This window comes from Megalops cyprinoides, chromosome 17 (genome assembly GCF_013368585.1).
Source record: "Megalops cyprinoides isolate fMegCyp1 chromosome 17, fMegCyp1.pri, whole genome shotgun sequence".
Classification (NCBI taxonomy): domain Eukaryota; kingdom Metazoa; phylum Chordata; class Actinopteri; order Elopiformes; family Megalopidae; genus Megalops; species Megalops cyprinoides.
The window spans coordinates 12093860-12120409 of NC_050599.1; the positions used below are offsets into that span (position 1 = coordinate 12093860).

Below are 26550 nucleotides of genomic sequence, written 5' to 3' on the forward strand. Positions count from 1 at the left end.
ACCATTCTGGCTGAGAACATAATTTTGATTCTGAGGAAGCACGCTTATGACTACCATATAGGCAGAGGTGACAAACAGGCAAACATCTTTCAGACCTGTGTAAGTGCCTGACGTAAGGGACATGAGTCACTTCCTGTTTCCCATCTGCTGAGCAGCTTCTCCAAATTTAATTGTTGCTTACAAAACCTCTCCTCAATTTGATTCAGCTGTTCTCAGAAGAATGTCTTTACACAATAAAACAATAGGTACAGGTCATTGGCTGTGACCTTCCTCAGTGGTAAAAGGTCCCACCTGTGGCGAGGTCTGTCAGTGAGAGACTTAAGTGGTATTGTTCAATGTCCCCGGCTCCCTCTTGTGGTGGGAAACTAAAAGAGTCACTCACTTAGGGAAGAAGTCGATCTGGCTGTGAGTGAAAGACAGTTTCTCAGGCCGCTCCCTCCAGCCTCAGCAAGTATCATCAGTAGGGCCATCTGAGACACTTGATGGCACAATGCAGATTTAACAATGCTCTGGTGAATAGCACCTCAGCTGTGCTCTCTCATTCGTTAAGTGGTCATCACTGCACCATTAGTCATTATTTCAGTTCAGTGGAAGTCCTTTAAATGTCTTGTTGAGCAGAGACGGTGAGAGACTGTCTCTGTCAGCTGCAGTCCAGCTTTCTTTGAAACTGTAAAACCTTGAGAAACGCAGTGGGAAGGTTTATTGGTTCAGCCATATTCAGATTTTATAATGAAAGTCTGCCTGCACTGTTGTGACCTGCCCTGCCTTTAATCAACCTGGCACATCACAAATATGCTTGATGGTGCATATGAAACCACCTGTTTGAATATCACAGAACTGAATACATCATCCTCTCTCTTTGTTGATTTCCACAGGGATCACAGATATGCTCCGTGCACTGGTGTCCATCCATCATTCTGAAATTCCAGGGCAAGTAACACTGCTTGTGGATTTGTTGTGGAAAAGCTGACAGCTGTCTGGTTCACACACCTGTGTGTTACAAGACAACAAGCAGATGGCTTTCGAAAAGGGCCTTGTGTGACCCGCCTCCAGTTTTCCCAGCACAGGAAGAGCGCTGCCATTACCCACACATGGCTGACCGACCCAATGCCACCATGAGAATCCCACAAGGGCGACTGGGGACCTGAGGTCCAATAGCACTGCTTGTTAAATAACTGTGATCATTGGTGGGATCTGATCCTCACTGGCAACTCCCACCGTTTCCTTGGTGTTTAGGTTTTTGCACTTTGATTTTACTGGATTGATTGACAGATTTTTATTAATGTAAATTTCCATGACTACAATGTGATTAAAATAGACTAATCGACAAAAACTAAGTTTTCAGTCAAACTAGGTTTCAGTCAATGTTTCTGAATGTGTCTGAGCGTGAAAGACTAAAATGCCACTGAATTTAACAAGCAGTAGGGTCAGTGTTTAGTTATTGTTGGCTAAATGAACCCAGTGTGTTTGGTTTTATATAAGTAATAAAAGCAAAAAAAAAACAGCATGCCGTTTATGGCAGCAACAAGCTAATAAGGTGCATATTGCTTTCATGCAAATTCTAATGTCACCTGCTCCAGACACAGTGTTGTTATTTTTCCCCATCTGGTCAGCCTTAAGCAAATGAGGAAACAGTCCAACAATGACACAATTCACCAACGCTAGGATGGAAAAAAAATCACCCTACTGTGATTGAATCTGTGGATAATGGTTTCAAAATGACGCAACTGGGAGTTATGTATACTGCAAGTGCCCCTCTCCACCCCCTTAGTATTAGCCAATGGGGGCCTGGCCCCCCAGTCTACTGCTGTTTCACAGCTGGTTAGAGTACTGACTGCCATTGTCAGGGCAGTCGATTAAAGCAATGCTGTTTTTCCAGACTGCCTAGGCACTCCATTCCACTCAAAGTCAAGTTCTTGGGGTTACATCAGATGTGAGGAGTCAACAGCGCAGTTACCATGGTGCCCTCCCACTAAGATAGAGCCCACAAAAGCATGGGATTATTCTCACGCATCTTCAGGTATGAGAATAAAATGATGTGTTTTTTGCAGCGCCTTTGTTTTCCCACTAATGGCTGGGATTTGAGTGATGGGAATGATGTTTTTTGGACCATGTAACACCAGCACTTAATCTCAAACTTTAAACCTCAGAGCCCCAGTTTGTACTGCCACCTCTACTCCTGATTCAAGAAGTTATTTGGGCCCTCCATGGAGAGCATCGTCATTAAATGACTAGACCTTTAACATACCTGTGGTACAGTGACTCTGAACTTTTTTTGGTCAGCGCATTTCTTGGTCTCAGTGTGAGGCATCAAACATACCCTCTCAGTGCTGACTCAACCATTTTCATTCTTATTGTGGTATATATGTCATATTCAGTATACACCCAGTACATTTGTCTCTTTTCGAAATGTATTGTATGTGTCCCCTCATGTGGCTTCATTTACTGCCAGGAGGTCCATGTATCCTTGTTTTAGAACTGTTGGTCTAATGAACATGTCAGATGAACGGCAGTGCCTAAGTTGTCCAAAAGTACAGACAGACTTGGGTATCACATGTGGCATATATCACACGCTTCTTTGATCTCCAAAGAGTTGTATCTTCAAAAAAGGCAAGGTCTTACTTCAGAGATATGAAGACGTGGTTGAAGCCCTGCACTGGGGACAGAGATAGTGCACCTTATTAAGCTGAGGGAGGATGGTTGACTTCTCTGACACAAACCTTTGTGAAGCAGGTTTTCCAGATAAAAAAAAGCTGCAGGAAGAAATGTCTTGGCAGAGTCAAATAATTTCAGCATTGAATCATTGCTGTCGTAAATATATACCTGAGGGAAATGCTGCATCCATTATTATCATTAAAAATAATAAATAAACAGTAACAATAACAACATATTGTTATTAAGGACAGGTTGGTGTCCCATTTTGAAATACCTTTTGACCAATGATCTTGTTATTCCAACAGTAGAACCATTATGATTATTTATCATCATAATTACTCAAGACTATTTGTGCACATAAATGATTACACTGTATCACAATAATACTAAGATGGCTGTTGAGCAGTGGCGGAACTCCAAGAACTAGGACTGTTCAAGGCGTTCTTGGAACATTTCAGCTCAGTTCCAGCTCTGAGAAATAAAAGAATTCTAGAAATTTCCCTTTGGAGACCCCTGAAGTGATTCTACTTAGAAGACTGTCTTCCACAAGCATGTTGTTCTGACGGGTAAAACTGGGATGTCAGCGTGTTGAGCGATTCCAGTGAGGGATATACCTTGGTGGTATCATTACCGGAGCCCGTATTCTGTGAGGAAGTGTCTTTTTTCTCTCTCTCTACTAAGGTTTACCGGTGTGTACTCACACTGGGAGCTGGTCCACACAGAGAGGGGAGGGTCTGTATCAGTCTCTGCAGCTGGGGCCTCTGGCTGCTCATTCATAATAAATCAAAGTCACAAGTAAGCAGCCTGCCTGCCACTGCACCCCCTTTCATCTGTGCATTCCCTGTATTTATTTTCATTACTGAACAATGGTCACAGCCCTACCTTTCTCAATTTACCCGTCTGCAGCCCGTGTCTCAGAAAACGACGTCCGCAGTTTGGTCATGGATGCAGATGCAGTAAAACCGGGCTTACATTCTTCCGTCAAAGGAACACATATAACTGTGGCTCATATAACTGTATATATTTTAAAAAAAACTGTAGGGGTTCATCCCATAAAGAATATTTCTAAGTGAATAATAACTCACTGTAGCGGTTGTGACGTGTCATGACGTCAGGGTTAGGGGCGCTCATACTTGCTCATCAGTGTTATTCTGATGTAATCTGAACAATAATGGCGGTCGAAGCAATGATGGCCGCACGGCTTGAGTATCTCCCTCTTCCCTTCTTAGTTGCTCAGTCGTTTAGTTATCTGTTTCAGTCGTTAAGTATTCCTTTTCGTTGTTTAAGTTAATTATTGTTTCGTCTTATTTGGAGGCGATTAGGACTGTTTTGTTGGTTTGGTTAGCATGAGTGTCCCGGTCTGATAACCTCTCAGAAACAGAGAATGCACTGGTTCCACAGCAGTCGACTTTACAAGGGTTTTGACCTCAAGACCACTGAACTCTGTAAGACCTAGAGCTACTGTATCTCATCTCCGTTCAGTCTTATTTGGAGGCGATTAGAACTGTTTGGTTAGCATGAGCGTCCCGGTCCACCGATCTCCAGGACATTCATTGCTTTGCACGTGTGTCTGATTCACCTGTCTCATTTCTCCCTGCACTCCTTAACACATCATCTTCGACCTTTAAAATATTACCCTAGACTACCTAAACTTACCTTTCCTATCTGTTATGATGGACTTGCACCGAAAGATTATGTGAGTACCGAATGTTTTGCAAATGCGTTTGGCGAATAGTACCCGCCTGGTTGCCTTGCAACTGCGTGTTATTTGCTTTAGCTGTGTTCGGCCGTAACAAGAACAAATGTAGATACAGACGGTAAAGGCTTTATTTAAAAATAAAAAATTAAAAACACTCTCATTTGCAAACAGGGAATCACACGAGCCTTAAAGTGAGTTCAGCAGCTTAGAGTCTCAGCTGGTTTTATTTCCAGTGGATGGCGCACAAGCGCCTCTGATCTGTGCTCGCGTTCCGTCTTGCCTGCCTCTCCCTGCATACTGTGCTCTGCAGCTCACTGTATGAAAAGCGCAGGATTTTAAAAATCATATTAATGTTGTTTTTGAGTTGAGTTTAATTCATTTAATTAATGTGAAGTGTTACAGCTTTTTCTGTGCTACAGTAGTGGGTGAGAGCTGACATTACAATTACAACTGACATCAGCAACCCGTCCACGCACACCGTTGCACTCTGTAAATGTATTTAATTGGTCACACTTTCTCTGCCTAATGTGATCTTAGGCTGTTTATTTATTAATGCACACCTATCCACAGTTTACTCTGTTTTCATTTTGTGGGTGGCAGTGTAGCATACTGGCAAAGAGCAGGGCTCACAACTGAAAGATTGCTGGTTCAGTTCCCCCTTGGGGCGCAGCTACTGTATTTTTGGGCCGGGTGCTTAACCCAGAATCCAGCTGTATAAATGGATAACGTGAAAAAATTGCAACCCATGTCAGTCATTCTGGATGAGAGCATCTGCTAAATGGGAGGGATACCATGAAAAGATGACAGAGATGATACAGAAAAGGAGGAGGTGGTAGGTGGGACATTCATACTTGTAGTTAAAACCAATTTACATTGGTTTGGCTAATTTTGTAGGCTGAACCAAATTCAATGGTTCCATTGCAGTGGACTTTACTAGGGTTTTGACCTCAAGACCACTGAACTCTGCAAGACCTGGAACTACTGTTTCTTATCTCTGATTATGAACACCCATTACAGTTGTAAATGACTAAAAAAGACTATTTACATTGCAGTTTTATTTTAGTAGCACTTAGATCCAGACCAAAAAAAGTTTAAATAGGTAAATGCAAAAATGTGGTTGAACATGTAAAAAACCTTGTGTTATCATGTAAAACACCTTTCGTGAAAGGTATTTGATTCAAATTGTGAAATAGGTGTTTAGAATTACTTCTCCGGAACGAAAACTGTGGACCTGCGGACATTCAAATCCTGCACCATGGCAACAGATGCATTCCGCAAACGTGTGCCATCTGCTTCTGGGAAGTGTCACATCCAAGAAGAACAGAGGTTGATGTGTGCAGACTGCCTGCCAACATGTGCTAATGTGAAGCACACCTCGCAGGGGTGGGAAGAGTTACAGCGGCTGCATACCTCTGTTTCCTCTCTGACACACATGAACATTCTGTTACTTTACGGGGACCAAATTAAAAAGCACTGCATGTCCTTTGCATGGGAAAGACAGTAATTTGACAGCAGAGCCTGACCCCATTGTGTCTGCCTTGCTGCGTCTCATACTTTCAGCAGATGGCAGTGTAGCATCTTATCTGAATTTTTGGTATGCGGCAAAAAAGAAACCTATTTTTCACTGTTATGAGAGACCGCTGTCTGCAGCCAGAGTCATCCTCGTGTTGATTTGTTGTTTGATTTTGCCCGATTCCAAATCAGAATGTACACACGGCTAATCAGATCTGTGCAAAATAATGCTGAATATTAATACCAAGGAGACTGATAGTTTCGACAGTGACGTTGATATGGTATTATTTACCTGGAAAAAAGGAACTACAGAATGATACTTATTGTCCTGTGGAATACCACAAGTTTATCTGCAGAGGATACATCTGCCAGACTGGCTTATTTATTGCTCATCTCTGTTGAAAGTAGATTTTCTTAATTGTGACGTAGTAGGGGAGTCAAAAGGCACGCATTACAAAAATAATTTGTGCAGCTGTGTTTGTTCAGATTAAACACATGTAAAAACACAGTGTGTAGCACGGGAATGTGTTTTAACAATACTGCCTAAACCTTGTCAAACAAACACAAACACACTAAATAATCAGTACATTTGAAAACAGTGTGTCTGGACGTAGACTTCAGATTCCACTGACGAATGTGTTGTGAGGTCCAACACTTCCACCCTTGCCACGTTGAACACTACATAATCCCCCACTTTTTTGTTCTCGGTTTCTTTGCTTCCCCTCCTTGTTTCCTCCACCCCCCCCCCCCCCCCCCCCCTCCCCCCACTGAGCCGGTCCTTTTAGCAGGAGAGTTTGGGTGCTGGCTGCCAGGCCTCCAGTACTCAGTGACTGATCTGTTTACACTGGCTGGTTTAAAGTTACAGAGCAGCCGCAGCCCCGGAGACAGACAGAGAGAGAGAGGGGGCGGGAACTCGCTGGTGTTTGGGGGAGGCGCTGCTAAGGGGGGTGGGGGGTTTGGAGGGGGGAGTTCCCAAACTTCTGAATGGGAGTAGCGCATTTGTCCTCTCCATGCTGCGGTGGAGCCTCAGTCCGCAGAAATGCTTGGCTGTGGGCAGGTGGCCTCTGTGACGGAGCTCCCAGACCGCACCTCCCCAGGGACAGACTCCAGCAGCAGCAGGGACAGAGGCAGGACTGCACGGGGCACAGAGGAGAAGGGAGAAGGGGCATGGGACAGGTTAGGCAGTGACTATACCGCTGGGCCGGGAGGATTTTGAGCAGCATGGCCCGGGAAAAACTGCCCAAGAGCCTGGTGCTCAAGATCTGCCTGCTGGTCGCCGCGCTCTGCTTCTGCGTCTGCATCCAGGTCTACCTGGAGCCTGTGAGGTGGGCCCGGCCCCTCCTCTCCTCGGGACGACCTGCACGAGGCAGCCGGCTTCCCCCGGCGCCGGGTCAGCTGAGCCACATGGGCAGGGGGACCCCCACGGTCAGTGCTGGAGGAGGAGAGAGAGGAGGCTCCTCAGAGCCGAAAGGAGGCGACGCGGCAACGAAGAGACAGGTGACCTACGTGAGGGCGCTGAAGAGGGACGCCGAGGCGGTGAGAGAAGCAGGGGGCGGCGGTGACAGGGTCACCAGCTGCTGCCCCCTTCCCCATCCCCACAAAAAGGTCAGTGCCATCGAGAGGGGAGGCTTAGGTACACTCAGTCTGTCAATGCCAGCGCCATTGGTCATAATGGTGAGAAATTGACAGACGGCAGGAATGAGAAGGAAAAGTCACAGAACAAATCAATAAATAATTAAGTCACACTTAAAGCTCCTTTGCAGGTAACAAAGGGCACGATATCTGTCACTTTGGGGAGCATGACTGTATATAAAATGTCTATAAAATGGTCGATATTGGGTTTGGCTGAGAGCATAGCTATATATAAAAGGTCTATAAAGTGATCGATATTGAGCTGGGCCAACTTTTTGCTCTTGGGCACTGAGCGCAGAGGCTTGTCATTTAGAAACTGCCTGCGAACTTCTAGCTGTCGAAGTTTGTTCTGAGGCTAAGGTGGAGACTCTTATATGCTGCTGATGGGCTCATGATTAGGTCTTTAAATGTGTAAATTCTCTGCAAATTAAATGAAAGAAATCAGTTTGCTCCCCCGAGGCAGTAGACAGCATTCAAACACGACTGACTGGAGCTACACAATAAGAGCTACGCAGCTCTTGGTTTACGCAATGATTTGCCATTCAGACGCTTGTGCTATAACTGTCTGGTCTTGGAGAAACGCGCAGCTCAGGAGCATGACCTTTGGCCTAGAGAAAGGGCACAGGAAGGATCTATCATCTCTGTGATTGAATTGAGTGCGAGATCTTCAGTGCATACCCTGTGATTAATTAGGTCTATGAATACTGCTCAATCACTTCTGCATGTGAAAGCACATAGTGTGGTGCAATGCATACTGAAAATGGTAAACTCCATGTTTTTCACATCACTGCCAATGAAGGAATGTGCTCAAGATATACATGAAATAAAGGGCTGGGCATGTGTCCAGATATTCAGCAATATACTACACATCTAGACACACAGCTAAAATTAAAAACAAATGTCTTTGCGACAAATTAATACTGTGCACATGTGTTGAAGTGTATATCATACAAAGTAAAGAAAACATGGGTCTGTTGTGGTCATAGGGGTCTGTGTGAATTGCTTGGGTGATTTCTGGTTACGATCTCTGGTTTTCCACCACATATTTAAAAAACCTTACCTATCTGAAAATCAGTTTAGGTTTCAGTCTGTGCGCTTTTTCTGATTCAGTGTTTACAACCAACATCCCTGTCAATATCCAAACTACAATCAATTTAATTTCTAATCAAAAATATCATGGCAAAAGGCTTTTTTATTTTCATAGTTTTCTCCACATCTTGCTGGCTCTGTGGCTCATCAATTTAGACATCAAACAGCAGCACTGACTTTCTCTCTGGCTCTCATGTTATTTTGATGTGGAGTTATTTGTGAGGGCTTGTCTCAGCCTTCCAGGTAGTGAGAGAGGTATTGGACATGACAGCCCAAGGCACTGGAGCTGACACGTCCCATTTTTCACACGTTCGCCTCTGTCGCTCCCTCTAGGAGCGCCTCTCAATGAGCAGGAGAAGGCCTAGAAAGAGCTGGAAATATCCATGAGCATCAATCTTGGGAGCAGTCATTCATCGAACAGAGGCACGCTCAAGACCAACCCACCCTCTGCTCCGCAGAGCTGAGCCTCTGAGATGAAACTTGACAAGCCAGGATTAGAAACTAGAGACAAATGTCACTCTCCGCTGGTGTGGACTCAAAGGGGCTTACTGTTGAGCCTGGTCTTTGCTCAGCGGACACTAATCCACAGCCTCACTCTGAGCCCTGGCCTTAGTCTTCAAGTCTTGAAAATCTTGGTTTGGTCTCAGCCCCAGAGAAATTTGTCCGGTGATCATGTCACATCACGCTGGGTGAGGACGTGCAGCCAACGAAAGTAAATCTTAAAGTAAGGGCCTTGCGTTTAGCCTTGGCCTTAGACCCAGACCGTCAAGCCACTCGCTTCGAACACTGCGGTCTTGACCCCACCGGTTTGTTTCTATGAAGCTGCTGGAGTGTATAAGCATCGAGCTGGCCTCCCTTCCCCCGCTCCACTGTTATTATGAAGAGCATTAGAATGACAAACGGCACAGAGCGCACATATTGACACACCTTCCTGAGAGAAAGGAGGGTCATTTCAGGATGCTGAAAGGCTCTATTGTTCAGGAATCTGGCCGCACAGGCCTTTAATGACAAAGCATGTAGGAGCCGAGGATAAAAAGAACGGTTGAGAAACAAAATTCGGATAAGTAAACTAACTTAACATGGGGTTCCCAAAGTATGCCTTAAAGCTTTTTTTCTACAGTGGAAAGACTTCAACAACCTTAAAAAATGTTACCGACATATGAAAAAGTGAGCTATGTTTGCCTCAGGTATTGTATTTCTGCATGGAAATGAACACAAGGGGGAAATGCATTTTAACAGTGAAGAGAGAGAACAAAAATTATACATTTGAATCATTTATCTTGATAAAGCTTCAGTCCTGAGTCCTGTCTTGAGCTTCCTGTTTGTTTTCATTACGGAGTGTCAGTATACAGGAAGTTACTGCTGAAACAACTGTCTCTGTAAACTCACTGACAGCAGAAGAGATTGAAGGATACATACGCATGTCTCCAGGGCAGGGCTTACAGTGAGAAGACAATGGTGACAACATTTTATGATAAATAACAAAGCAAAGTTGTGGGAATGTGATGTGTTACCTAGACACCAACTGGCTCTGTATCCTATAACACAGCATGCGTCTGAAAATAGTTTCCCATATTAGCAATGCTATTGCTGCTTTTCTGTAATGAGGTCTGTAGCAAAGAGTTTAGGTTTTTTTGGCAGCTGTCATATTTTGAGGCAAGCTGTAAGGTGTGCTTCAGTGTGAGGTCACCGGTAGACTTCACAGCTCTCTTCAGCACAAGAATCCAGTTGCTCATCGTCTGCTATTCATTTTCCTAGAGCATTAAGACCTGCATTGGCTTTTCTTCAGGAGCTTGGAACGTTTCGGGAGACACGTGGGTTTTTCATGTGTGTGGTGCTGTCATTACGTGGCAGTGTTCGTCTCACTCAAAGAAACATTTTTGTGAGCTCAAAGAGCTGCGGCACAATGGAAATCCACTGTAATGTGTTCCATTAAAGGGCTATTTATTTCATGAAGCTGTGAAATTCTTCCAGGCATATGTTCATAGTTTTGTTTTGAACCTCAGCAAACCTTGTGTGAACATTGCTCAATTGTACTCATTTGTTTTCAGTGCTGAGAAATTGCGTTTCTGCCTTTCTCACCTAAATGAAAGTTTTTTTTTGGGGGGGGGGGGGGGGGATTCTCTGGCATATTTGCTGTGACATACAACAATCAGAAAGCTGAAAGGTCTGTGAATGAGTAAGACAATGAGTAAGTCAGGGAGAACTTTTAATCCTATGTGTATGGCAGGATCTCAGACAGCTTTAAGCTGGAGACACAATGGGCCTCAGTGAAACCAAAGTGGCGCCTGCGAAACGTGTGTCATTAGAGGTCAAAGGCCAAAGCAGGCTCTCCTCTCTGAGCTAAAGCATAAGACCATAACAACATGCTATCTGGCATTTACTTCCTCAAAATCCAGCCATTATTGAATTTTACAGTCCACAGAGTATTCACAGACAATTCTGCCATCTGTGTTACCTGACTGCCATTTCTCTAGCACTGGATATAGGGAGGGAGCTTGTTGAGTGACTCTGGGAGGAACCGCTGGATTGCCCAGCATAGAACACAGATTGCCCAGTACTGGCTTTGATGGGCAGTTTCATGTGGTGTGGTGAGGTGGAAAGGTCAGCAGATAAGAGACGGAACTCAGAGGAACTGAACTGAACTTTAGACAGAGACTTTTATCTTCATGGACCAGGAAAACCCAGACACCAGGGGCAGAAACCAAGTGAAGAAACTCTGATATAACAGAGAGTGCACACTTTAAATGGCTGTTGGTGCAATGCAGCACTGGATTGGTTCCTGGCATTTGCAGCTGGGAGCTTGCCTTCTTTTGTCAGCAGTGCCGTGAAAACCCTTGTGGGCTTTGGACAAAACCAGAGCTGTCATTGAAGATGCATACATGAAAATGGCTCCCTTGTCAAATGTTCCCATATTTGAGCCTCCCACAGAGTTCAAGTGAATTAGAGCTATTGATGGGCAGACAGACCGACTCCCTCCGCTGGCCTGGACTCGCCACACATTTGGCTCACCCAGGCAATCCAAACGATTAAGTGCTCTCACTGTCTGCGGTTTAAGATGCCTTTGTCATGGCATAAAAAGTAAAGTGACGTTTTAAAAGTTTCCTGGGGTAAACAGCGCAGGAGAACTGAACTTTACTGCTGACAATAAAAGTACTCTTTGTAAAAAAAAAAAAAAAAAAAAAAAAAGCTTCTCAATTAAAATGAAATGATCTAGTACTTGCAAAGAGAGATTTCAAAGCAATTCAAGCTGACCTTTCTTACTGAGGAATACCTGGCTGGTGTGGCTAATGTCTAAGTTGGCTAAGTTAAACGGCCGTCTGAATGCGTTCAAGCACTCCGGAGATAATTGCAGCCATGGTTAACGCACAGTCCCGCTGGCTTGGGCTAATTACCATGTCATTTGGAGGGAAGAGACGCTCTCAGCTGGCATGGTGAGGGAAGGGAAAGAGAGAGAGTAAATCAAAGATGACACTTATGAGAGCATGGGAGAGCGAGGCAAAGCGAGATGAGGTCAAACCAGGTGAGGACCGTATAAAGGTTCCAGAACCTGGGCACTGGAGACAGCGCCATCTGTGTCTCAGTCGTGGCCATTGCAGCCGTGCCTGCTCTGACATGCTTTGATTTCACTGGCAGGGTGATGAATAGGATGGGCATTGCAATGAAAAGCCCAGATACAAAGAGCTGGACGGGCCTGCTTCCTCAAGTATGGCTGTGATCCATTATTGCTGTCAAGAAAGATTCCACCTTCTGCACTGATTTCTCTCCTTGGATAGAGACAAATGGAGCTGTGGGCTTATATAAAGTGAAGCTTATAAGTGAATTTCCTGCTGGAAGACACTGAGAGAGCCTGAATTTATTGTTAAATTCTTCACCTTTTTAGGGTGCCAATGTGTCTTTAACCAGAGCTGCACGCTCATTCAGTATGGTGGATACACCTACATTCTGCCCACTTATCTAATATAAATGAGGAACATCTTGTGGATTGTCACATGGTATGTGAAGGGTTACTGAGGTTAGGTGAAGTGAGGTGTCAGTGCTGGTCTCAGGGTGGAGTGTAGCTCTCGGGTTACATTACATTATATTCAATTATTAATTTGCTTAGCCATGGCGCCCTGGGCCAGTCAGAGTCAAGCGATAAATTATGTATTTACCGTATCCGCAGCAACCTCGTTTATGCTTTACATATTACTCATTTATACAGGCGGGTGTTCCTTAAGGGAATTCAGATTGAGCACCTCATCCAATGGTGCGGCAGTGATCTAGACCAGGATTCAAACTCGAAGCTGCCAGTTTACAAGTTCAGGTTTCAAACCGTTTTACCCAACTACTACTTAGTGGAAGCGGTACCTCTGTGTTTCTCAGGGCTTGAGGTCTGGCGCTGAATTCTGGTTCTGAGGCCTGGCTCTGAGGCCTAACCCTGAGGTCTGGCCCTGAGGTTTGGTTTTTGAACCTGTTTTCTGGCCTTTTGCTGTACCTCCTTCACTCTCTCTCCACACATTGCCTTTTCTCACTGCTGTCCTCCCAGCCAAAAGAGCCCTCACAGTCCTCAGCTAATTGACATGCAGCACCAAGAATAAATGCTGTTTTATCTCTGAACAGCTTCAGAACAGGAGAGGAAAAACCAAGGCCTCAACAGCCTTCGTTCTGCTGCCATGAAACAAGTGAGGAATCAATTAGGAGAGAAACCGAACTACGTTCTGTTTCCCCAATGTTTTCGCATCTATTATGAATGATCCATTTCCCATGCAAGGCTTGGTTTGGGGATGGAAAATGCCTTTAATTTGCACTGATGTTGTTTTTGAGCATGACCTGGCCACAAAACATGTTGGTAATTACCATCCTAATTAACTGCTTTTCTCTTTTCGTATGGATCATGGCAGACTCAATTCTCTTTGAATTAAAAATTAATATCAATCTGGATTTCGAGAAGCAGGCAATTTTTGTCAGGAGTCATGGCTGATAATTATATACTCCAAAAATATAGCCAGAATAACAGCAGCAATCTGAATGCTTGGTGTATATTAACTCTGTACCTCCGCAAGCAACTTAATGATGAACGCCACGTATTCTACCTTGACACATTACATTAAAACACATATTCCAAAGTGAAGGCTGCCAATGACAGGTTTTTTTTTCTGCATTGAGGAAAAAAGTGCTCATAATTTGAAACAGAAAGGGTGGTTTCTAAGGCAACCGCTGCCAAGTAGTGAGAGATTTGGGTTAATGATATGCACCATAACCCTTCGTTCTTCTTGTGACAGGAGAGCACTGCGGCAGAACACATGGAGTGGTGAATGTTGAATGCCAGGAGTTTGCCCCAGCGTTCCCGTTAAAGTGGAGCAGCACTGCAGTGCTGCAGGTGCGAAAGGCTCATTGAGCCCGGTTCAGCAAACCCGGGAACGTGAGCTAATCTCCCGCTTGAGAGAAGAATCCCATTCCGCCAGACTGAACCGCGAGGTACCGTTGTGCTCGCTGCATGAGCCGTAAAAAAAGGGCCTCATGCAGCGACCACAACAAGAGCTTGATTTTGTGAATGGGAACTCAGGAAAGTCACAGCTTGCTTGCTCGAGGAAACTTCATTAGTCTAACAACAAGACGTAAAACCATGTAGCAATCTGCACAGAGCCTGTTTTGCACAAAACTGAGGAAATATAAAATCATAGAACCAAAAACTCACCCACTGTTTGTTCTCAAAACTAATCTGTAAGTGATAATAAATAAATGGGTTTTGGGAGCAAACAGGATACAGATGCTTGGTTCTTTGATACATTGCTTTCTGTTCAACACCTGAGAAAATGAATTGATGTATTTTTGTTTGATATTGATAATTTAAATTGTGACATACAAACGACAATCATTGCTCATGTTGCATACTCAGCATGGCATTGGCCAAACACACTCAGGCAGCTACTGTAACTGCATCAAAAATGTTTGTCCATGATGTGACATGCTAAGTGTAATGATTATACAATAATAAACAGAATAGAGAAGAATTCTGAGAATAGAGATAATGTATCTTGTCATCCACCATGTTTGACTCCAGCTGTCCACAGTCCTTGCAAGTTTGTAAGATTCTCAGACACGGCCTTAGGATCATGTGTAAGGATTCCTGTGAAGCTGGCACAGCTTTAGTGATTGACATCAGAAGTCATTTGATCTGAGTCAGCTCTTTTGCGCCCTAAATTTAGATTGACTTGGAATCTGGTTTGAGGAAAGCAGTGTTCTTTTCAAAGCAATCTTAGAAATAGAAAGAGTGATATACATTTCAAAAGGATGCGGTGGACTGCAGATGCACTAAAGCCTTCAATAGTCATCAAGTAATTAATTCATGGAAAAGCACATTGGGGGGGTCATGGTGAATGTGACTGTAGTGGGTAAAACTGAGGTGTTCTCATTTCCATCACACACTGTTAGAATGTATGACTATATACATTGGAGAGTTTATTAATAATAATAGTAATAATAGTAATAGTGGTAGTAGTAATAGTATTGCTCTTATCCTTGTTGACATGTTCCACCTTTTACATTTATACAGCTGGATATTAGCTGAAGAATTTCTAGATAAGCATTTTTCTCAGGGGTTTGTAGCCAGAAGCAGCATGCCCATTTACTTTTTGGTGGGTGTATGTTTCACCATCTCTCTACACCGAAATACATGAAGTAGGCTGAGAAGCCAGCAAAAACATTTGCTCGAGTTGGAGTTCATGAGAGACAAAAACATGTATTCATTCCGCGAATAAGGAGGATAATCTTACCAGATAATCTTACTGAGGGGTTACAAGGAGAACGCAGACCATTTCTTACTGAAAGTAGTGAATTGTCCTTTTGAACATACACAGCAGCACATGCAGACTCCCATTGGCATGGGTCTGTTACTGACTGCCCCTAATCAGCAGGGTGCTTTTGGGAAATCCGTTTTGTTACACAGCAAAACGACACCTTGGGAAGATGTGTGTTTGTTCATCTTTGTTATATAAAAATATACAGTCAGGATCACCACAGTTAAATTTACATTGTGCATCCATTTAATACTTTATTATAGGGCTTAGACAACTGGATTTAAATATGCTAAGGGTTCATTTTCCCTTGTAATTTGTCATGTAATTTGAAGGACACTGAACAGACGTTTAATCGACTTTGACTAACAGAACTTTCAATCCATGGTTCCAGAACTCTGTGGTAACAGATGCACATTTACCCAGGTTGGGACACTGAAGTTTTGTTATGATGATGACTGAAGAAGAAAGTAGGTTGATTCAAACTAGATATGCAAACACAATGCCTAGCCTGTGTAGCATTAAAAAATGCAAGGCTTATGACTTCAGTGGCATTCAGCCAATCAATAACACCTTTGTGGTAAATAAATACATTGCGACAGACAACAGAACATTTTTGCTATGCCAAAACTGAAAAATTAATGGTTAATAATCGGGGTATGTGCACCATGCTATTATCCTTTGCTGAACTAAAAAGAAGAAGCAGGTTTATGGGGGCGAATATCATCATTATGGCGAATTTAAGGAGCGACAGCTGTCAGTCTTCTGACACATGAGCATGTTTATTGAGTAATCGGATAAGAACAGAGCACTACACCACCAAATCAATGCGAACAATCCACTTGTTCATATAGTGGTTCATTTGGTGGTAGTTTGTATATCGTATTGTTGTTGCATTCACATAGTGTCTATAGCACATGCGTGTCTAGCGTGAGTTTTAGTCACATAACTGTGGTGTAGTACTGTCTCTGTTTCAGTTAGTCACTCAGTTTCAGATATTCACTGGTCTAGTGGCAGTGTAGAGACACAAACCTTGATGCTACAGGAGATGAGAACGCAAGAGCAGTTGTCAAACTGTCCGACATGGTTATGGGGAAAAGTCAATCTTTCCTGCAGTCTGTGCACTTGCTACAAACAATTGGGCCAGTGTAGAGATGGTGAAATGAGGGCCACGCATTCATTCATATGGTGGAGATGTAGTGACGCGGAGACAAGTCGAGTCTCAAACCGCGGCAGCCTCACTTTGTAGGCGTTGATTAAAAAGCTTTCCTGCAGGGGGGAGGGGGAATGGCTAAGCTGACTCATTGGGAACACAAAGCAACTTAATTGAAATATTCAGGGTACGGATTGGATCCACCTGTCCTGTGATTGCAGCTTCAGCCACATTTCCCCCCACTTTCACATGAGCAGTTATGTAGGACATAACTGTAGTCATGATAGCTAATTGCTAATAACTAAAAAAAAGATTTCCTGCTGTTACTACTGCTAACTACAGCTGTTAACACAACATATATGTATACCTCATATCAGCTGGAGTAGCCACCAGCCTGTACATTCATTCCGTGTGCAGTAAGTGCTTTGATGTAATTTATTTTCTTTGAGGTCATGGCACAACAGCAGTGTGTGTGGTGAACTCATAAGGGAGCCGCTCAAGATCACTGAACTGTAGATGTAAGCAAGAGAAAAGAGCATTTAAAAAACCAATTGAATTTGGTTAAGACAGGATTTCAGGCACCACGCTCCTTCACTCTCTCACAAATGAGAATTTCTTGCCTTAGAAGCCAGGAATTAACCTTGAGTTAATGTCAAGCAATACTCTATAAATTTTGCAGTGCTTGCTGCTTTTTAGTTGTTATATTTGTTGTATGATTTTTAAGATAAGTTAGCTCTGTGGGGAGCAGGTACTGCACAGTTAAGCATGAACCTGGTCTCTTTTGGGACACTTTAGTCTTTCTAGCTTTTTCCATAGAGGATCAGAGTTCTTCCACATCATCCACGCAGACTATCCAACTCGGCTTATGCAGCATTAACTGACCCAAAGAGTCCCTGATTTCACATTAATGATAAAAACAAGCTGACCTTTTGGTATAATTCTGGCTTTTTCATAGACTAAAATTAGCCCTAATGCTTTTTGCTATAAAAGCATTGTGGGCTGTGATTGCCATTTGTGGCTAATCATAAAACGTCAATTTTACATTCCTGCCTACTTGCAGTTGGTCTCCTTGAGAACACAGCTTTTTGTGAAGTAGGCACAGCCAATCCCCAGCTGAGCCACAATACAGCTTATGTTATAAACCTCTCTGAGAAGAGTAAGAGCTAATTGAAAGCGATTAAATAACCATAATAATCATTGCCATTCTCATAACCATTATCATAGCTGGAATATAGTCACATTCAATTTTGCTTAGGAAAAGCCAGGTGCCAAGCCGGAGACTCTCTTAATAGGAATGGTGTTTTTTTTTCCCCTGAAGCAATACTTACCAATGAATAAAAAGGAAGAAATGCGGAGGCGACTATCTTCAAGAAGTGCTGTTGTGAGTGCTTTCAAAGGCATCTTTGCAAACAGCCATGCGGGAAAGGTCCTCTCAGCCAGACAGCCGCAGCTGATTGGCTGTGTGAGCTCCATGTAAGCAGGTGGCCTTAGGGGTGCCCCACAGGCCAGCTCCAGAGCACCCCACCCAGCTGCATTTGCCCTTTTCATAATTTCTGTCCCTGGGGGGCTCACACCCCATTGCTGGGTAATTACACAGCACGGATGCAAGGGGCATTGTTATTCAGCCCTTAAAGCGCAGGAGCCGCTGGCTGCAGATGGCAGTGTGGGATGGCACCGGCTTGGCTGGCAGCAGGGCTTTCACGTCTCAGCTCAGCTGTCTGGAATTCACTGCACATTCAGGTAGAGCCGTGATGGAGTTTCAATGAAGGATACATGTGATTAAGACACATTCAAGCAGAATATGTCTCTAAAACTGTGCCCAGGAGTAATGAAAAGTAAAATGAATGAATATAAATGTAATGTAAAGACGCTTGCAGTAAATCCTAAGCATTTGAGAACAATCTGCTGAACAGATGTTATTCATGGCCCTTTATAATGGGTATGTTTGGTCAGTATCCTTGCAGTAGCTCTTGACTCAGTTCAGCCCTGATCACTCTGCAGCAATGTCATAACAGAGCAGCCAGTAGGGTTTTTAATAGTTCAGGAATGACAACAAGAGCATTGATTATGTGCGGCTGGCAATCCAAGGCGGGATGCCTTTGTCTTTGTACCCGCAGTCTGAGTCAGCGCTTGAGCGGGTTTTCATGCAGAGCTGCGGGTTCACCAACAATGCTGCAGTGTCACTGACTAATCCTCTCTGCGCCGGTGCCAGAGCGCAACTGTTTCTCTGTTTGCTTTGGAATTCTTGGTCACTTCCTCTTTTCTTGTTTTGAACGGTGGAGGGAGGGAGGGTGGTGTGGGGTGTTTTGGGGGGGGGGGGGGTGTCGTGTGGTGTAGGGTGGGGGGGGGTATGGGGGTGAGGGTAGGAGTGGGGGGGGGGGGGGGGGTACCGGTGATTACACTTATAGCCCCCCTATCTTCTGCGGCTCCGGCGGGTCAGTATTCTCACTCTGCGACGTCTTCTCCAATGCAGCGTGATGCGCTGACGGCTTGTCGGCGCCTGTTTGAGCCCCCCCGTGTCCCGGGATTATTAACGGCTGGTTCAGCGCAGCGTGCTCCTCCACGGAGGGTGTTTGACTGCGAACGGATATGCTTTACGCTTCCTGTCGATTTTTACGACCCCAGCAGAACTCTTAAACCAAAGCCGTGCCTGCAGGTATCCATGCAAGTTATCCCAGACGGACTGCTAATTTTACGATTGCCCTAAATTAAATTAGTCTGTCAATTGTGTCAGCACAAAGGGTATGGATGTTGATGCAGATATTGAAATATTTGCAGTGGCATGAAGGTAACTTCATTTCATTACACTTACCTTCTAGTCACTAGGTCGCATGGACTCTGATACATTGATCTTTTTTTTCATTTTTGACTTGGCATATACTCAAGTACATAAACATAAACCAAGCTGAACTCCTGAATTTTAAAGGATGCTAAGAATACATATTTCATATTTTCATTTCAATCCGTGTGTTTGTGATGTTCTAGACTCTAAACAAAGCAATCACAAGGACACGTCTCAGGAGCTACACTTTGATGGTTGCTGTAATCACACTTAATGAATAATGTTATTTTATGCCTTAAGAAAGCTATTGATATTTTCATGTATAAGTCATGTAATGTTTCATTTAAATTTGGGCTCAGTTCTCCATCTTTTCCATTGGCTTTTTTGGCTTTGTTTCGTAGAGGCGTGCACTTGAAAATTGGAAAGTATTTTGAGTCTGCATCCTGGGATTAAGTGTTCGGCACTCTTTTGTGTTTACAAAACCCCACAGATCCTGCATGTTGTTTGACACACTCTGACACTCTCAAGCTCAAATTGCACCAGTAATTTGGAAGCTTTCTTTTGAGACTTGTTGGCCTGGTTCTTCCCTTTGCCGTGTCTTGTTTTCTTCACACGCATTGTCACACAGCTATCACATAAATGCCTTCTGGGTGTGCCATTAAAGAAAATGGCTGACATCACAAATATGCCTGACAATAAATGCTCAACAACAACTCAGAAATGCAGAAAACTGGCAGAAAAAAAATCACACCAGTTCCAAACTATATCCAATTGCTTTAATTTGGCATTTGAGATGGGACATGAATCAATGTCCAAAGGCAAGGGTTTAGAATGACACTTTAAAAAAAATGTTGGCTGTATTGTGTGTGTGTGTGTGTGTGTGTGTGTGTGTGTGTGTGTGTGTGTGTGTGTGTGTGTTGGCAGGGGGTGGGAGGTGGGGTGCATTGACAGGCATTCAGACGACCACTCCCGTAAGCCGAGGTATGGAACGGCGGTTCAGCCGGCACAGCTGCATGCTAGTTTACTGCAGCCAGAGAGCTCCGTTATTCAAGGTGCCTCTCCTCCTCTTCGAGAGCACTCAAGAGTGAAAGATTAAAACGGCATGGAAGGATACAAAAAGCGCAGGGCCATGGCAAATATTTCTCCCCGCTGCCACTGGCCTATTACCTCCCAGCAGGGGTGGGCAAATAGAGGGGCTGAATGGACAGGGAGGAGAACGCGGTCGGGGCGGGAGGCGGTCGGCAAACGAGACCCGCAATCTGCAGTGGGAGTTTAGAGCCCGTGTCTCTCTCTCTCTCTCTCTCTGAAAGCGAGGCAAACGGTGCTGATTAATTGCGCCATTAGACACGCTCCCCCGGCTCCCCGTGGGTCCGATTTCTGCCGCAATCAGGGGGAGTGGATGCCGAATACAAAAAAAAAAAAAAAACCAGCGGTACATCCTCCGACGTGGCGAGAGGCTGAATGTCAGGCTCAGGGAGGGCTCGCTTGATCAAACGTTATTGCAGCAGCCATTTCGAGCAGAGGGCAGAGGGATACAGGACAGTTCTATGGCTGTGACGTCGCACTTTCAATTAAAAGCCCAGCTTCAGGACAGAGGAACCAGCATCTGTACTGCCTGCTGCCCTGTATCATCAGCAGCCCTCAGTAATAAGAGGATGAATAATAGAAATGTAATATTTGAGCCACGGCTGAGAAAAGAGACTGTATGTGACAGCCTCAAAGGGAGACAAATGGAAACGTCTGCTGAAAGGGGGGGGGGGGATGATGAATATTTCCTGAGGTCTGAGGTGACAAGTGGTGGCAAAACCGCCGTGCATGAGAACATTTTATTTCCACAAGTGAAAGATTTGTGTGGCCTTGCCAGGAATCTTTGTCTCCTTGTGTAATGTTAGAGTATAAAGCGTAAGGTATAATAAAAATGTTTTCAGTCACTGCGACTCATGATTATAGTCATGCCAGGCGCCGAGATATATAGAGAAAAACTCTTCCTAAATTGGAGGCATATCGCTGTGATTAGGCATGGACAGTTTGAAAAATGTGTATTCACTCAGGCTAAACTATAATTCAAACTGGCTTTCTACTTCAGTGTGGATTAGTAGTTAGATGGATTGAAATACTGTATATATTGGATATGGGTGGCAACCAGTGGAAATTCCTATGGATACGGATGAAAGCTGAATGACTAACATCATACACTTGAATCCAACTTTAACAGTTTTAAATGTAAAATTATAAATATGCATTTGTATGCATAATCAATTGGACATGCCACAAAATGCACATTATACCTCTCAGCGAAGGATGAAAAAAACACAGATATACCACAACAACAGAACTGGAGCCATCTAGTTATTGACTGGAAAAAAAGGGACTTTGCATTGTTGACAAGAACTGTGCCTCAGTAACTGCGACCGTGTGAATTCCAGCAAAAATGAAGTCATTGAGTTTGCATGATATATAAACAGGGCCATGTGTCTGACAGACAAACACTCCCATACAGGGTCTCTGAGAGAGCAAGCACAGCTCTATCCACTCAATTGAGCACTCTGTCACTGTGGAATGAGGGGTTCTGAACCCCACATTTCGACTTCCTGTTCTCCCAAGACTGGAGAATGAGAGGGATTTGTTGTGTGCATGAACATGAGCCCTCCCTCTCTTTTTTTCCCCCACTAGCTGGGGATGAATGCATCACACGCAGTAATGATAAGAGGATTGTCCCTTTTCCCTGTCGGTCGCGGAAGTGGCCATGCGCCATGGACACGTGCTTTCTGAGCCGCTGAGCGCTCTGCCCCGGGGGCCTCTTATGAAGTGCGAGACCTCCCCCGGTGGCCACCCCCAGCGTGGGGCCAGAACGCTAACAAGGGACATGACAGCGAGACGCCCTCGCCACTCTATGACATCCGCCCGCCAGACTAACAATGGCACACGGCTAAGGACAGACATCTTTTCAATTCATAATGTGAGGACACCGGGGGCCATGGCCGCTCATTATATGTTCCGCAGCAGGGACACGAGCCAAACGGGGGCTGTTCCCTCAGCAAAGGAAAGTAAAATGTAACATAAAGTTAGAATTCATAAGTAAAAATTAAACCACTGATGCTGACTGGGTTGGACAAAATGCCGCAAGCTGTGTTTTTGGCTTTAATGTGATGACATGGCTTCGTGCGGTATGAGTCATCTGTTTCTAAGTGATGCCATTGCTGTGAAGCGTAGCATTTCTCCTCACGCACTGAAGAGTAGGTTACAGTATAAACTACATTTCAGCGCTATTTTGCTTGAGATTGATCTTTCTTTGCTTTCAGTGAAAATCATCATGTTCTGTACTGGATTTCTAAAGGAAATTCTTACCTATACATAATATGTCATTTTACATATCTTGGTTTACATATCTGAGATTTGTTCCATGGTTCAAAGACCTGTGTGATCAAAAAGCAATTACAAACAATGGTCTTAGATATTAAAATGATTCATATGTTTCATTTTGTTATTTGAAATGCCAAACACAGGGACAAACATGTATTAAAAGGTCAAGTCTCTGTCAGGTTGGATGCATTGGGAAAACATGGCACTTGAACAAAGACATGCAGCAAGAGGATAAGCATCATCGTTTGCTTAGATATTTTGGACACAATGTTTTTCATTTAATGTAAGTCAAATGTAATGATGCACGTCTTTGCAAAAGACAGTCCAAAACCAGTATTTAATATATTGTTGATATACACCAGCTTTGATACACCAGCCTAGAGAACTTCTAAGTAAATTTCAGTCAGTCTGGAAAGCATCTACAGCAAGTAGCCATACAAGGTGTCAGGTGTTGAAGCTCTCCAGGCCTCCAGGACTTTGAAGCTATGACATTTGTGCAGCACCTTATTTATATGGGTTTGGATATGTTGAGAAATGTACTTTAAGCGCACCTCTTCTGAATGCTGATTGGCCAGTCTCCTTTTTGTTGTAGGTCCCACGCTGGCACATTGACCTGCAGCCCTGGGCAACTCCCAGCCACTCCTTGGAGGATGAAGCCATTCGGTTCCTCAAATACATACAGACACCTCAAGTGAGTTCTGATTTACAGGAATATGAAGACAAAATAAAGCACATATATGCAAACTTCTGCTTGCCCAGTAATCTCGTACCAGAGACTCAATAAGACTTGCTATACATCAGTCACAATGAAGGGGGTGATTTCCTTTTGGGTAATCTTTCAACTGTGCACCTGTCTGTAATTCCCGCTCAAAAGGTGGCCAGTGGCCTCAATACCCAGAAACGCAGTATGCGGCCACGACCCCTTTGGGGTCACCGTCTCGGGGGCGGGAATAAAACAAAGCAGAAGAGAAGCAATTAGAAAATGTGTCAGTCAGAGTGAGGAGGAACATTTTAACAAGCAGACTTTAACAAATCACACATCCAGAAGCCTGATGAGAAGATTATAGGTCTTACACATAAAACGAGCAAGCTATTTAACCAAACCAAAGTTATTCACATCAGTTTTTCAACATGAGGAAGAGAAATCGCTGATTTCAGTTGACATGATAAATACATGGACAGAACTTATTTTACTTTATTTACTGCTCTTATTGATAACTAGCATATTATTTCTAGCTAGGTGTTCCATCCTGAATGCCTGCCACATTCTGATTAGTAAAAGATAGTGATTTGCATGGATGGAGAAAGGAGAAATTATCCTATTCCTTGATCCAACTTAAGCTTCCCCTGAATGTTTGTTATATTATTTCCATTCGCCTAACATAAAATAAGATTTGCTAATGGATAATGACCACAGGCTCATGTACATGAATATGAACTTACCCAATATTTAAGGTTTTACCTTGTATTTGAAAACCATATTTTTTGCTAAGATTGTATTACTGATTTTCTATTTGAAGCTACTGCCAATATATCTCAGTACCAGCATAACTAATCAAGCCATTTTCTGAAATAATAATTTCCTCAGCCATGATAAGCATACAAATAAATAACATAAATTTATTAAATAAATTTAGGTTTGTTTCAATTAAACATTATGGCAAGATTTTAAATACTACTACATAGCTATCTACATATTACATACATATACACAGTCAAAGCAATCGTCCCGTTATATAAATAAAGATTCTGGACGTATAACTAAAAGAATTCTAGTCCCTGTACAATTGGTGTACTTTTAAGTGCTTTTTTTCCAAGCCAATCAGCATGACTGATGTCCCTAACCATGACATAATGACATTTATTAAGAACATTCATATTGAGAACTGAATAAGAACCAATTTTTATAGAACTCCAAGTTCCTAAATTGTGACTTTGGCTGTTAAGATGGCCAGAATGCTAATAAAAAACTTCAGTTTAATGCACCAAAGCAGATGAAAGTTCCAGATACACTTAGCACAAAACATTTAATAGAGTGGCAATGGCAATATATGACTTTCGTTAAGTATTTTCAAAATGGAGATGTTATGGATTGAAATGAGGAATGTAAATCAAAATCAAAATATGTTTGAAATCAATATTAATAAAATGTCTCCTTTGAAGATCTTAGATTATGGAGCATATTTTGCTGTATGTAATACATCTAGCAAAAGTGCCTTTTTTGTTGGGCCTGCTCATAACATAATATGATCAATTTGTTTTTGAATGATGGTTGAAAAGTAAAAACATGTCTTTGTCTTGTGACAGCACAGAATCTTTTTTGCTCTGTAAAATCTTAAGATAGCTCTGAAAATTTATTAACATATTAATCATATTATTTTTTAAAATGGCACAATAACAGAGACTGAGAGGCTGTTCTGGAATCAAGACATAAAACAAGCACAAGAAACCAAAATATAAATGTAACAATAGCTCTGGATTGAATAAATGACTCAATCATTGAACAAGTTATGATTTTTGCATCAATTATGTAGACAGTGTTTTCTCTCTGACTACAGAGTGACTCAGATACAGTAGGCTCTTGATGAAATATGACAAAGGCACAGATTCAAGCTGTAAATGTCTTTTGGCCTTGACTTTGACTAACGAATTTAAAGAAGTGTTTTTGTCATTTCAGTCACAGCTTACTCTCTGCATTTCAGAAACTGCAGAATGTTGTGTAGGACAGTAAAGAAAAGGACAGAAACATGAGAAAAATGAAGACAAAATGAGAAAATGAGAAAAACTAAAATTTGCTTACAAATAGTATTCTAATTCAATAAAAAAGTGGCTGGACTGCATCAGGGCCGAAGAGCTTGTACTGTACTGTACTGTAATGGAGGGAAGAGGATATCTGATACATTACCCATCAGACATCCCCCTCTAATACTGCTCATTTGTCATCACTGACAAGCAGAGAATAGATCATGCTTCAGTAACAGTACCATTCTCAGCACAAATTTGGTTGATGGTTTTATTGTTTATTACAATCCATGTTTGTACTGTATTGTATGTATCGTTTCATTTCCTCATTGGTCAATTAATTTATTGGGGGGTTTGAAAACTATCATTAACAAATTTGTCTTAGACAAAGATATGCGCAGCTTGGCAGTTTCTGAAATTAATGAAAAAAGGGGTGTCTGAAATACAAAAAACAAACAAGGAAAACAGAATCTTGCCTTGGTGCAATTCTCAGTGTTCAGACAGAACATGCTTCAGTTATCTGGAATGGGTGCTGCTGTAATACTTGCAAGTCTTACAGGGAAAGGGTGGGAGGTCTCTCCATTCCATACTACTGGGCCTGGCCTTCTCCCACCTTCCCTCACAACACACTCTTCATTCACCAACACACCCTGATCAACGGGGTGGAAGGGTCTGCAATACAAATAAGATGTGGCTTATTTAAGAGTCAGGGTTATAGGTAATGCCAGGGTTACTGAGAAAAGATAACTGCATCAACATTAATGCCTTTTGCACTACCACAAATGCTACACATTGATGTAACTTCGGCAATCATGCAAACACTTTTTCCTGTGTCCAAAAACCAAAACAAAGTATCAAAGTCTGCAAGACAGAACTTCTAAAGGCTCCAAAGACTACAGCTCTGTGTCTTTCACATCAGGGTGACTTCCTGACACACGACTCCTCATACATGACTTCCTACATGCCTCTGGACTCCCACAATCCTCCACTTCATGGAGTAAATGGCAGCATGTTGGCAGCGAGGCTCCACAAGGGCTGCACAGTGAACGCTAAGTCCTGTGACACAAAGGCTATTGACCCTCACGCTGACGCTGGAGCCTGGCTGGCGGATTTTTCTGGCTTGCCCCTCTTGTTCTTCGGATTC

The 26550-nt window shown here is 43.2% G+C and overlaps 1 protein-coding gene across 1 annotated transcript in view; it reads left to right on the forward strand.

Annotated features, from left to right (window-relative positions):
- The first annotated feature begins 6865 nt into the window (after window positions 1-6865).
- mettl24 (methyltransferase like 24) overlaps window positions 6866-26550 on the forward strand; it is a 36873-nt gene continuing 17188 nt past the window's right edge. The window contains exons 1-2 of the mRNA XM_036549483.1: window positions 6866-7471; window positions 23257-23355. Of these exons, the coding sequence (XP_036405376.1) occupies window positions 7088-7471; window positions 23257-23355 (483 nt within the window). The 5' untranslated portion in view covers window positions 6866-7087. The remainder of the gene's footprint in view (window positions 7472-23256; window positions 23356-26550) is intronic.